Here is a 12,837-nt window from a genome sequence, read left to right on the forward strand (position 1 = left end):
CTGATGTGCTCCTCTGGGGAGGACCACCCCTCCCACTCCCAGCCTTACTCAGTTTCCTATAGTTCTCTGTGTAGGGTTGAGACCTTCTGGACTTTTCCACTTCCAGTTTAGTTTGTTCGTTGGTTGTCATCTTTGCTCTGCTCACACTTGGCAAGGCATATTGGTGAGACTTTATGAACAAAACTTCTGCTGTTACTAGGAGATACAATCTTACAGCAAATCCACTGATCCTCTGGCTCTTACAATATTTCTGGCCTCTCTTCCATAATGTACCTTGAGCCATAGGTGTGGGAGATGTATCTTTGTAGATGTATCCACTAAGATTTTGTCCCATAACTCTGTATGTTGACTGACTGTGATTGTCTCCATCTGTTACAGAGAGAAATTTCCTTAATGAGGGGTGATGACTACACTTATCTGTGGTTGTAAGGACTAATGTTTATAGATTGTTGTTAGTGATTATTCTGGTTTAGCAAATTAGTAGTTGGAGATTCTCTCCCAATAACCATTAAATAGCTAGCTAGGTTTCCAGTACCAGACATGGTACAGTTCTTGTTGAGAGGTCTTAAATCCCATTAGAGGCGTATGTACCACTATTTTTTACAAATGCAATGAAACATTTTATAACTCATTAATTTTTACAATTTTTTTACAGTAAGGCTTGAAAGATTACATTTTTTCATTGATAAAGCTACAATAACAGTTCTTGATTAATGGAAACTAATAATGGCAGCTTTTTAAAATATAGAAGTTGGGTCGCATTTTTCATATGTGTTGACACACTTTATTTTAAATTACTAGAGAGCTTCCTCTTTTCGGAAATATTTCCTCTCTTCCTAAGAAGAAGCATTGGTGCTTGTGAGAACCAAAACGCATTCTTTTGATGTAAACACTGAGTAGTTTCAGCACAACTGAACTCCTGGAATTAAAAACAAAACAATTCTTAGAATAATTTTCCTAGTTACTTGAAAAAAAAAACACAGTTAATGGACAAGTTAGCCCAATTCTCTTCTCCAATTGTACCTCTTCTATTTTTTTATCACCACCTCACAGTTGGTGTACCAGTTAACCAACTGTACCCCCTCTATTTTCCATCATCACTTCCTTCAGGGAAAACAATGTATGAAGTTAGTTTCTGAAAAAACTTTCAAGTAACCAGATGTCACACAATTTATAATCAATGGATTTCTAAGGACACCACATCAGTGTATCATGACAAGATTTCAGCCTGCCTGTCATGTCAGGAAAGTTTGGAGAAGGTTCAGATTTTTGTAGAAGCTGTGAGCACTGTGATAGCTCGGGCTGGAGCAAGGTATTTGCAGAAGGAACGAAGCTCATAGTAATCCCTTCTGGTAAGTAACTTTTTCCTGCTTCATTCCAGTGATGAAAAGTGTATATATTCACTTTTTACAAATATATATATATATTTGTAGAGAAAGACCAGAAACCATGATGAGCTACTGTATCTGACTACAATGTTCTTAGCCTGAGTCATTTTCAGGATAGATTATTGAATATGACAGCAAAAACTACTTTATAAATGGTTTCTTCTTTCCACTCATAAGACATTGAAACTATATTTAGAATAGTAGCATATACAAAGAGTAAGTGGAAGTCATTCCGAGGATTATGTGCATCGACGATTGGTGTAAATTATTGCTTCAGGATAGTGTTGTAAAATGTCTTTTAGATGAATCCTCAGAATGAAGGTTTGTTGATGGCTTGTCTCTGTAGTCTGGAATACAGCTAGTGCTCCATTCTCCAGACAAACTGGAGATCATTATTATTGATTTTGATCATAATTCACAGCAAATTACTATAGAACATGAATGAATCCCCTTCTTATTTGTCTGACTTCATTTTGGGTCACAATTTATGTCACTCTGATTATTGAAATATTACCTGGAGCTTTCTGTAAGAATTTGTAGTTTGTGCAAACTGTTTCTGCCCAGTGTTTATGTAAATGGCCTTTCACGGTTTAACATCTTTATGTGATCATTATTTCCCTCAAGGAAGCTTAGGATAGTTTTATAGTCCAAATTTTTTTCCTGTGTCTTTACTTTTTTATAAGAACACATTTGTTGTCTAATTATTAGTAGTTATGCCCAAGCACATGATTATTGCTTTTATTTTTCTTTGAAAATTTCTCTCTGAAAAAAAAAGTCTCAATTAACTCGAAATTACATTCTAGACTGAGAACTGATTTATATATGACAAACCTTTAAGGGAGGAAATACAGAAACAGCTGGAAAATCTTTTAAAAAATAAAATAAAACTCCTCAACCTATGGGAACAAAACACAAGCTGCAAGGCAGAGTTAGATTCCTGGTTGGATAAGCGGGTTGAATCACTTTGGAGTTCCTTCATGTTCAGTAGGAGAATGAAATGTGTTGTCACAGGTAGATTTGGAATGAATATGTTTTCAAAGTAATTGAAGGAAGGCAAGGCATGGCCATAGTGAAGTGGAGGTGGTGATGTTTAGAAAGAAGAGGGCTGTGAGCAGGATTTTCTGAAGCACTTTCCAGGAGATTGCAATTACAAATGTTGATACAAAGAACACTTGTACAAACATCTTATATAATGCTTGCAGATATTCAGACTTCCATAAAACATTCATATATCATGACAGAAGTCATTATAAAGCATTTGACACTGGTGTGGGGTTTATTATTACAGACATGTCTATGATAGACTTAATAGATAGTAGCCTTCATTTTTCTCCAGGTCTAGTGTACTGTGAACAAGCCTAGGCTTTGAACACAGTTATGGAACTATAACTTCTCCACTTGTTCCTAAAGAACATGGGAGACTTTGTGATCAGTTCCTAATAAGTAAGACAGATGAGGGTATGAGAACAGCAAGATTATGTGAGAACCAAAGGTGACAATGTTAATAAAGCATGTAGGACATTGTCCAATTCATAACAGACACGAAAATTGTGGAGAGGACTGTCTCCACCATGAAGAAGCAATTGTTGTCGCTTTAACCAATAACATTTATTATACAGCAAAGCTTTCTGGGAGATGCTGCTGATCTCCTAACTGCTAAGAGAGAAGATCATCTTCATATTTACTTACATACGCACAAGGTTTCCATCTGGAGGGATCTGTTTTTCCTTAGCAGCTATTTTATCATTTGAGAAAACTCATGACTCTTAATATTTTTAAAGAATTTTTATTGCTAACTGTGTGGTGGTGGTGCACACCTTTAATCTCAGCCCTTGTGAGGCAGAAGCAGGAGGATATTCATGAGTTTGAGGCCAACCTGGTCTACAGAGTGAGTTCCAGGACAGGCTTCATAGCTACAGAGAAACCCTGTCTTGAGAAACCAAAAAAGGCAGGGGGAGGGTTATTGTCAATCATTAAAATTTTTAGTAGGAGTTGTAGAATGTTGTTATGTTTCTAATTTTACAAAGTGTTTTTATACATTTTTGAGAATTTTATTATGAGTACTGTATTTTCATCGTTTCCACCTCACTCTCCTCCTCTTTGAACTCCCCCAACTCCCTGTCAAACTCATGACTCTTCTGTAACTGTGTTATATAAATATGTATGCTATCATCTATCTATCTATCATCTATCTGTCTATCTATCTATCTATCTATCTATCTATCTATCTATCTATCTATCTATCTATCCATCCATCCATCTATCTATCATCTATCTATATAACCTGTTAAGTCCATCTAGTGTTATTCTATGTGCATGTGTTCATGTCTAGCCACTTGGGATTACATGACCTACCAGGTACCCATCCCTACAGAGCACTGATTCTCCCTCTCTTAGCATCTATTCATTGTGTGGAGCTCCTCATCTTGAAGTTTGGAGATGGGAGATTTTCCTCACCAATGCTTGAATGTCAATTGGTGTTGTAATTGTGCACATCATGTTTAGGTGACCATACTGCCATATGTAGAACGCACCATCTAAACAGATGTCCCAGGCCTATGGATCTTCAATTTTTCTACTTCTTTTCCACATAGATCCTTTGGCCCTGAGGGAAAAGGATAGATGACCACATCCCCACTTACAACTGAGTGCTCCAAAGTCTCCCATTCTTTGAACATTGTCCAGTTGTGAGTCTCTATGTTAATAGATATATACTTTAAGAAGAAGCTTCTCTGATAAGGGTTGAGCAATGCACAGGTCTATGGGCATAGCATTAGAGTTGTTTTATTGCTATGTTCCATTAGCAGAATTATAGGATTATAGTTTTTCCTAGGCTTGCAACCAATCTAGTCTCAGGTGTTTGGTATTCATAGCAGTATCTGATATGGGTTACATTTCATGGAGTGGGTGTTAAATCCAATCAAAAAATGCTTGATTAATCAGTAAAATGTTCTATAAATTCACCATTATATCTTACAAGCAGGTTACTATTGTAGGTAGCAGAATTTCTCCTCTAGTATTATACAGAGTAACTTAGCACCATAAATACTAGTCAGAAGGGGTAAAGTTTCTAGTTGGGCTCAGTTTCTCCATGTTTAATGATACAACTAAATAGCGTTTAATGACATAAGTACGAAGTGTCTTCAGCTATAGAGCCTTAGCATCGGGTCATGGAGAGTAAGGAATAGCTTTGGGAATATCCTGTGATGTTTAAGCCTCAATAAGGTATAACTCATTCCTGGCACTGGATGTTTTGCTTGGTGGCATAAAACTTCTTGTTGGGGCATTCTCTCTCCCATTTTATGGTAATTCTATTTAAATTCCTTTTATATAAGTATATATTTTAGGAAGCTTCTACAGTTGTAGATTTGCATGTGATTTTTCACTTAGTGTTAGTTGTCCATACTCATACTCAGCTTTTCCATCCTCCTCCCTATTTAATCCCATTCTAGTTTTCTCTTTATCCCTTAATAGCATTATATTCCACTTTTCCTCCCTTGGAAGATCCCCTCTCTCCACGGCCCCTTACTAGGTAGTTATCCACTGAAGCATCTACATTCAGGACACTAGGAATAATTTGGAGGTGCAGCTACAGCTACATGCTCAACTCCAAAACTAGGAGTGGTTCTCATGTGAGGCTGGGATGCTTCCTAAAAGTAGAGAGCAATTAGGAGATCCCTGAGAACTTCAAACTGAGAAAGGGATCCGCAACCTCAGCTAGCAGATCTATTCAATCGATTGCAATTATACATGGAAGAATATTTCCATTACATACAGCTACAATGAACAGTTGAAAGCTACCTCCTGACATTGATTCCACTGAGCTCTAAGGAAAGCAGGGCACATTATAATCAGCTAAATGGACAATGGGTTGTACTAAATTGCCAGAGAACAAAGTCACAAAGGATGGGGAAAGGAAGCATGTTAGGAATGACAGGAAACCTTCATCTGTAAAATGACCATAGAAGCGATTTGTCTCCTCACCTTACCATCCATCCTCCCAGATGAATGGATATTTCACCATGAGAAAACAGGTAGTGTAAAGACAGAAGTTATTCCTAACCATTCAATATTGTGTTTATAATGATATATAACAATTATTTTGAGTGACTGGATTTAGTGGTGCACTAACACTTGGGAGGCAGAGGCAGGAGGAGGCCATCCATATTACATAGCAAGTTTGATGCTACATTGGGCTACCTGAGACTCTGTCTCAGAAATAATAACTACTATCTTCATGATTATTATTTTTATTGATTTTCCACTTTATCTTACAGACAAAATGTTTGATGCAGACATTTCCCCCAAGCCTACCATTTTCCTTCCTTCCGTTGCTGAAACGAATCTCCATAAGGCTGGGACATACCTTTGTCTCCTTGAGAAATTCTTCCCTGATGTTATAAGGGTATACTGGAAAGAAAAGGATGGCGATAAGATCCTGGAATCCCAGGAAGGGAATACACTGAAAACCAATGACACATACATGAAGTTTAGCTGGCTTACCGTGACTTCAGAGTCAATGCGTAAAGAGCACAGATGCATTGTCAAACATGAGAACAATAAAAAAGGAGTTGATCAAGAGATTTCCTTTCCTCCAATAGAGAAAGGTATGTGCACGTATCCTTTGAAATATAGCTTTCTAGAAAATGTGTTTGAAAATATCCAGGTTTTTTATCATGTATTAATAAAAATTAACATAAGACCTTTAGCAGGGCCACTGCATGCATTTTATCTTGTACTTTACCAAAATACTAAGATGGCAGAGGCTTTGGCTATCATCATTATCCAAAACGTCCAGATTTGATTCTTTCTTTCTTCTTTCTTTTTTCTTTTCTTTTTTCTTTCTTTCTTCCTTCTTTTCTTTCTCTTTTTCCTTCCTTCCTTTCTTTTCTTTCTTTTTTCTTTCTTTCCTTATTTTTAGAAATTGTTAATTTTATTTTTTAAAAATGGCACAATAAGCAACTAAGTACATGATAAATGCTAAAATGGAGGTTCTGTTTTGATGACTTAATTAGGAATATTCTGCCAAGCAAGCAAAATAATTTACTTTAATCTTATTGTGTACAAAGTTCAAGTCTCAAACATTGATGCCTTAGAAACGGGTGCCTCAGTAAATGATATATTCAAATGAAAGAGTCAAAGTTTATTTTTTTTAAAAAAAGAAGTGAACTTAGCAGCCTTGAAATTTTCAGATTTTGGTTGCTGCTGTATGTATCACTGTCATATAGGATATCATAATTAAAAATTAAGTAAAGATAGTGGTTGCAAGCATGCTTCATAACCAATGCATCTCCTGACATTTCAAAGCATTTCAGAAAGCCCACACGGGCCTGAGCAGGGATGTGGATGGCGAGACCAGGATTAGCACGTCAGTGTCCCAACATGGAGGGGGCTGTACAGTGATGAATGCATACTCTTTCCAACTTACTCAGAATAAAACCGATGCAAGGTCCCAAAGGATCCCTTAATTCAGTGGGTACAAAGCTGCACGTCCAGGCAGAGGGTTGAATGTACAAAGGGCCTAGAGGTGGTCTTGCAATTCATTGTCACAACTGCTGGTGTTGAACAGTAGTCTCAAGCCCCAGGGACTTTCTGAACTTACGAAGAATGAGAACATTTAGAACCTGTGAGCCTCTTCCTAGGTTTCTCCTTGGGGATTCCTTAGTCACTAAAATGATCAATGAACTTTGGGCAGTTGTTTTGGGAAGGTACTTGATTTGGAAGGTCATGGCTGTTTTTCTCCAAAGACCGTTTTAGACAGCTTGATATGTTTTTTAGGGTAAAAAGAGAAAAATATTCTTTTTGAATTTCTGCTTCTCTGTATACAGAAACAAACCAAGTGAAAGACGTGTACTGAGTGATATATATAGAGACTCATTTCTATAATGTATTTATATAAAATTATATGATTATGGAGTTCATATTTTAATACACTTTTGTCTATGTTAGGACATCTTTGTATTCATTGACATGTAGATATATGCATATTCACAAACAGAGAGAACTGTCAAATAATGTGCATATTAATTAACAAATTCTTACTGTTATTTCTTGTAGTTGCCGTGAGTGCTGAGCCTACACCTTGCTGGCATGAAAATGGTAGGTTTTTAGTATGCTTAGCTAACATTACAGCATTCTTCCTTTTGAATACAACAATGTTCGAACTGCCTTGGATTAGTTTATAAATATCTAAATGTCTGGGTGATACAGAATAGACAGTGATATTTACAGCTACTGTGTCACTACGCACATCACAGCCACACAGTGAACAACTAATTCAAGTAAAGTGTACTTTAATGACAGTACAGTGATGTACCCCAACTTATTTCAACAAAGGAATTCACTTACTCAGATGTCTATTATTTTTAACCACCAAAGATAGCAGGATAAAAGTTAAGTCTAAGTCATCTAGTTACTCATTAGTTACCAGCATTGATGAGTTTAGATTAACTGACTTCCAAGTTCAAGGGCCCTCTTAGTGGTTCTTTTGAGAACGGTGAGTGTTGTTTTAGGTTTGAGTGAGGAGAGCTGTTTGTTACTCCATGTAGGTCCCCAGCAATCATTACCCACTACTCCCTCCTCAGTAACCTGTGCTACGCTGTCTAACAAGCAGGTAGGACTAATGAAAAACCTCTTTTAGCCGTGCTGCAGCTTCAGCTCACGAGCACCTCTGCCTACTACACCTACCTTCTCCTCCTCCTCAAGAGTGCGATCCACCTGGCCATGGTCAGCTTTTCTCTGGCTAGAAGAGCAGCTACCTGTGGCAATGAGAAGAAATCCTAAAGAAGTGAACGGTGGCGCAACGAGTCAGCTCCTGTTCATCCTCCCTGTGAAATTGTGCCTTACGGGGCCCAGCTGGATTTTCTTGCTAACTTTGACCTCTGTAAAATCCCATGCATAACATTCTGTCATCGCTTAAAAGTTTTCAGACTTTCATAAGCGATTCGAGCAACTTCTCTCTAACCAAGGATACCTCCCTTCTGATTCTATCCTCTTCAGTAGTTCCCTCCCCCAGGAGCCGGGAGCATCACAGCTCCAGTACACGTAGCTTGCACCTTCTACCCGCAGTCCTTGTTGCCCTTGAGCCAGCTAACTCCCTTGAAAGCCTCCAAGCTAGACACCCTGAAGAGCCTTCTTTACTGCTTGAATTCTTGTACTTCATATTAGAGACAATAAATTCTTTTGAAAATCAGAAGTCTGCTTTTGTCAGTTTTTACTTTCATTTAATAACCGTGAAAGACACAGTATGATAACAGAGCCATGGCCTTCAGTGACGGTTGGTAACAAGAGTCCAAAATCACGTTCCTGATCTTGGTCTACAGTCTGTGGTTATGACATTTCTTGTGACAGCGGGTGTAGGCGGAACCACAGGCCATTGAAAGAGTCATGTTATTGCTCTTAAAGGCCATCACATTTTGGGTATTTGGTTTTAGGCTTTCTCCTGACCATGAGCAGATATCTAACATGACTCAAACTGGGCATGCTCAGCTCTGTGCCTGTTTCCATAGCAGCATGTTTGCTGACCCTCGGGCTGCTCCCTGGAAGCTACCGGAACTCCAGAGAGGAAAAGGGATGGAGGAGAGTGACCGCAGACACTGAACTCCAGTACCACAGCTTCCCTCTGTGAAATGGAGTCAGAATATTCTATCTGCTAGGGTTTTACATGTTAAATGAATTAGTAATAGCAACTACAAGCAAGCTCTTGAGAGCCCTAATCTATATAGGCCCTTGACCTTACCTTAGAGAGTGGATACCACACTCACACAAAAATGCACCAAAATTATTTCTAATTTTCTCCACGTGGAGGGTGACAGGGTACAATAGGATCATGTCTTGTACTACACAACAAGCAACCCCTGATCCTCTAACAGTTGTTTGAAATAGATACAATCATGGACCACAGTTTAGAGATTGCAGAACTAATCTCACTACTGAAGGTCACTATTTTTAATCAGCACTTGTAACTTAAAGCCAGATTTCTCTGATCTCGTGTGTGTGTGTGTGTGTGTGTAGGGAGAGAGAGAGGGGAGTAGAGAGAGAACATCAATGTTCTACATATCCTATATTTCTTAGTAATATTAAATCAAGACAACCTACAAATTATAAAAACACCCATTGCTTCCTTAATAAAGTTAGTGATAATTTCCTTAAGGACTTGTGAGTTCATCTCTTTATTCCTCATGATCACTCCAGGTTACTGGTTTGTTGTTCTTTCTCACTCATCCTTCCTCTAGCTAGAAGCACAATCTGCTCTATCGTCATAATTGTGTCCCTTTCTGTAAGCTGGAACAGCTATTCTGCTTTCCATTGAGCATTTGTCTTTGGTTTGAAACTGCTCTTCTAGGGAGAGCACTAATATAGTGGACTGTGAGCCTCAGGCACTACGTAGATCCCTTAATGCTGTTATGTGGATATGAGCAGCATCGTGAGACTTAGTTCATCCACAGACAGAATCACTTGTAGAAGATTCTGGGAATCTAGGTAGTTTTTGATGCAGAAATAAGGTTATGCAACTTCCTTGGTCCATGACTTTTATCACAGCACAACAGCCTCAGGCAGGTAAGTACGTGATTGATTTTGTGGGAGAACCCTGAACCAGGAGCCACATTTCAGATAGAATCCTGGCTACTTTGTCTGGCTGTTCTTAGCTATATCAGCTTCTCTTCTGAGTGATAAAATCTGTGCCTATTTATGGAATCCTATGTAATTTTTGAGTCCATACACATATTGAGTATTCTTTAAATCAAGGTCAGCACAGCTTTTTCCTAGCCCATCCATTCATCATTTTTATGCCATGAGAATATTTGAACGTCTTTTCCTTTGCTTTTTGAGATACACATCATATTATTATTTTCTAATGCTTAAGCCCCACACTAAAATTTATGCATCCTTAGAACAATGCTTAAATTTAAGTAATTTCAGATTTGCATGCAAAGTTACAAACCAAGCAGTTGACATCTGAATGAATTAATGGTGAGAATCACAGTTGTAGTATTTTCCGGCCAGGGGACTAAGAATGTACCAGCTCAGGCAAGCAAACACACAATAAGATAGACAGAGTGTCAGTGTTTCATACAGGGAAGTGGTGGCAGGGAGCACTATGGGGTCTCCTAAAGCTCCGCAGACAATGGCAGGTCTTGGACCTCACGTGGTTGGTGTGAGCGGTTCTGCTCTTATCCAGCACAGTGTTTCTTTGTAGGATGGAAGCTAATCTTCAAGAAAACCTTTAGCTTTTAGGCTCAGAGTAGATGAAGGGAATCACCTCTTTATCTATGCACATGTCCTCAAATTAGAGCTTATATTTTTAACTTAAAATGAAAAGGCTTCAAGTTTTGTCCAATCAACTTCAGTGTCTGTAAAACCAAGCAGAGGTTCCCACGGAGAAGGCTGGGGGACAAGAAGAGTCAGGCCTTTTAAGAAGATGAAATTTAATTTAGGCTTCCTCCCCAGTGTTCCTGAACTGACTAGACTTCTTTAGATGCAGCCATCTAGCCTCTAAACAGAGATACTATGTCTGCACTGCACAAGGAAACAGATGTCATGACCGGAAACTGACAATTAGCAACAGCCTTGTGGAACTGACATCATTGGCCAATAGCACCAGGCCTGTCTCATGTGATGTTAACCACCTTAGCACCTCTTGCTGGAGTCCACCTGGGCATCCCTGAGCCTCAGCAGTGTGCAGAGAGAATGCTGGGGCAGGGGGATGGTGAGAGAATGTCCTGTGGCTAATAGCAGTTTTACTTTCTCAAGCTTCTTTTGTTTACCTACTCTGTCAATGTGGTTGCTTCCTGGAAAATGGTTAAACACAAACCACCAATGTTTGGGACAGCACAAGGTGTGGCTAAGGTGTTAGAAGACAAAATAGCAGCAGTTAAACCACAGCCAGCTCCGCTTGCTTTCAAAAGACCACAGCTATTGGAGAGAAAACCTCCAACTCCACATACCGGAAGTGGACTGGAAACTCAGTCTCCGTGCTGATGGACGCTGGGCTTATGCTTGGTGCTCACAGAGCTCAGTTGCAGTGGGGATTGGAATCTGTTCTGAGAACTGTGTAGACACTGTACCCAACAGAAACAGAGGAGAGATGTAACCCCAAGATAATTTTAGCATTCCATCAAGGGTCTGTTTGTTTCTCCAGTGCTTGATTTAAGATCCCAAAGAGATTTTTGCTTCATTTTCTTAGTGGAAGAAAAGGAAAAAGGCTTGTCCTGATCCAAGTAGCATAGGAAAATGAAGATGTGGCAAGAACAATGTACTCTAGGAAGTCACAGAAGGCCCTGAGCTCAGTTGTGTTAAAGTCATCCATTGCTTAGTAGTTCCACCTCGGGAGAGAAGCGTTATCAGAGTCACCTGAGAAAGGCTTAGTTGAAGATATTAGCATGAGTATTAGGTAAACGAGAGAGTAGACTCAGATGCTCAGAAATATGAACACAGAAAGAAAGTATCTCCAACCCTGGCTGCACAGGCTGGACACAGAGTGGGCAGCAGGTACTTGGCCTCATTTGTCCAGTCCCAGGAAAGCATAAGTATAGATGTAACATCTGAGGGTAGCTTTAACAGTCTGATGTCATGGAACACTTGAATCAGATACTGCCATAATCTTGTGTGTAATCAGAGCCACTTTTTAAACCAGGCTGGGTGACCCCTAGGAGGATTAGCTTCATCTATTGGCTCTGCACAGCTGTCTAGGGAGCAAGCACTCATCTCAGCTTAAGCTGATAAGATGGATGATGTCTTGCTTAACCATAGCTGTGGTCTTTGAGTATGTGCAGCTCTATTACTGAGACAGGAAATTGTCATGGAGCCTGCCCCTCCTAGTTCTTAAGGTTCTGTACCAAGACAAACACTGGGGAGTTCCCTCCACTCTTTTCACTATGAGTAGCCCTTGCCTGCACTCCAGCCTCTCAGTGGGACTGCTGATGTGGGCTCACACTCAGAACAGCACAGAGATGCAGGACCGAATCTCCACCCACACCGGCATCATCACTGCTCTTCAGTTATCCTTTCTAGAAAGACAAAGCTAATGGTGGAGACTCACAGGCTGCTTCTCTGGGAGGTAAAAGGTGAATTCCACATTTGGAAAAATAGTTCATGATATATATTAGTTCCCCTTTATTCAAATGAGCTAGACAATCAATTCAGAAAATTGATAGTAGTGCTGTCCTGGGACTCCTGTTTTCCAAATAACAGGACTTGGAAAACTACTGGACACATCACATGGTTTGAAATTAAAAATAATATAAAATAGTAACATTTTGCATTACTCTCAATCTCTGTTCATCCTCATTTCATAGTTCTTTTTTATATTCTCATTTAGTATTTTATTGTTTTTCTTGTGAGATATATATATATATATATATATATATATATATACATATATTGAATTTTCGAGACAGGGTTTCTCCGTAGCTTTTTGGTTCCTGTCCTGGAACTAGATCTTGTAGAC

At 39.1% G+C, this 12,837-nt stretch overlaps 1 gene segment (V, D, J or C); it reads left to right on the forward strand.

Moving 5' to 3' along the window:
- The first annotated feature begins 1,137 nt into the window (after positions 1-1,137).
- Positions 1,138-8,522, forward strand: LOC130886022 (T-cell receptor gamma chain C region C10.5-like). The segment is given in 3 exon segments: positions 1,138-1,352; positions 5,666-6,054; positions 8,040-8,522. Coding segments are annotated over 3 exon segments (636 nt in total).
- The last annotated feature ends 4,315 nt before the right edge of the window (positions 8,523-12,837 follow it).

The sequence above is a fragment of the Chionomys nivalis genome, chromosome 13, assembly GCF_950005125.1.
Source record: "Chionomys nivalis chromosome 13, mChiNiv1.1, whole genome shotgun sequence".
NCBI classification, from domain to species: Eukaryota; Metazoa; Chordata; class Mammalia; order Rodentia; family Cricetidae; genus Chionomys; species Chionomys nivalis.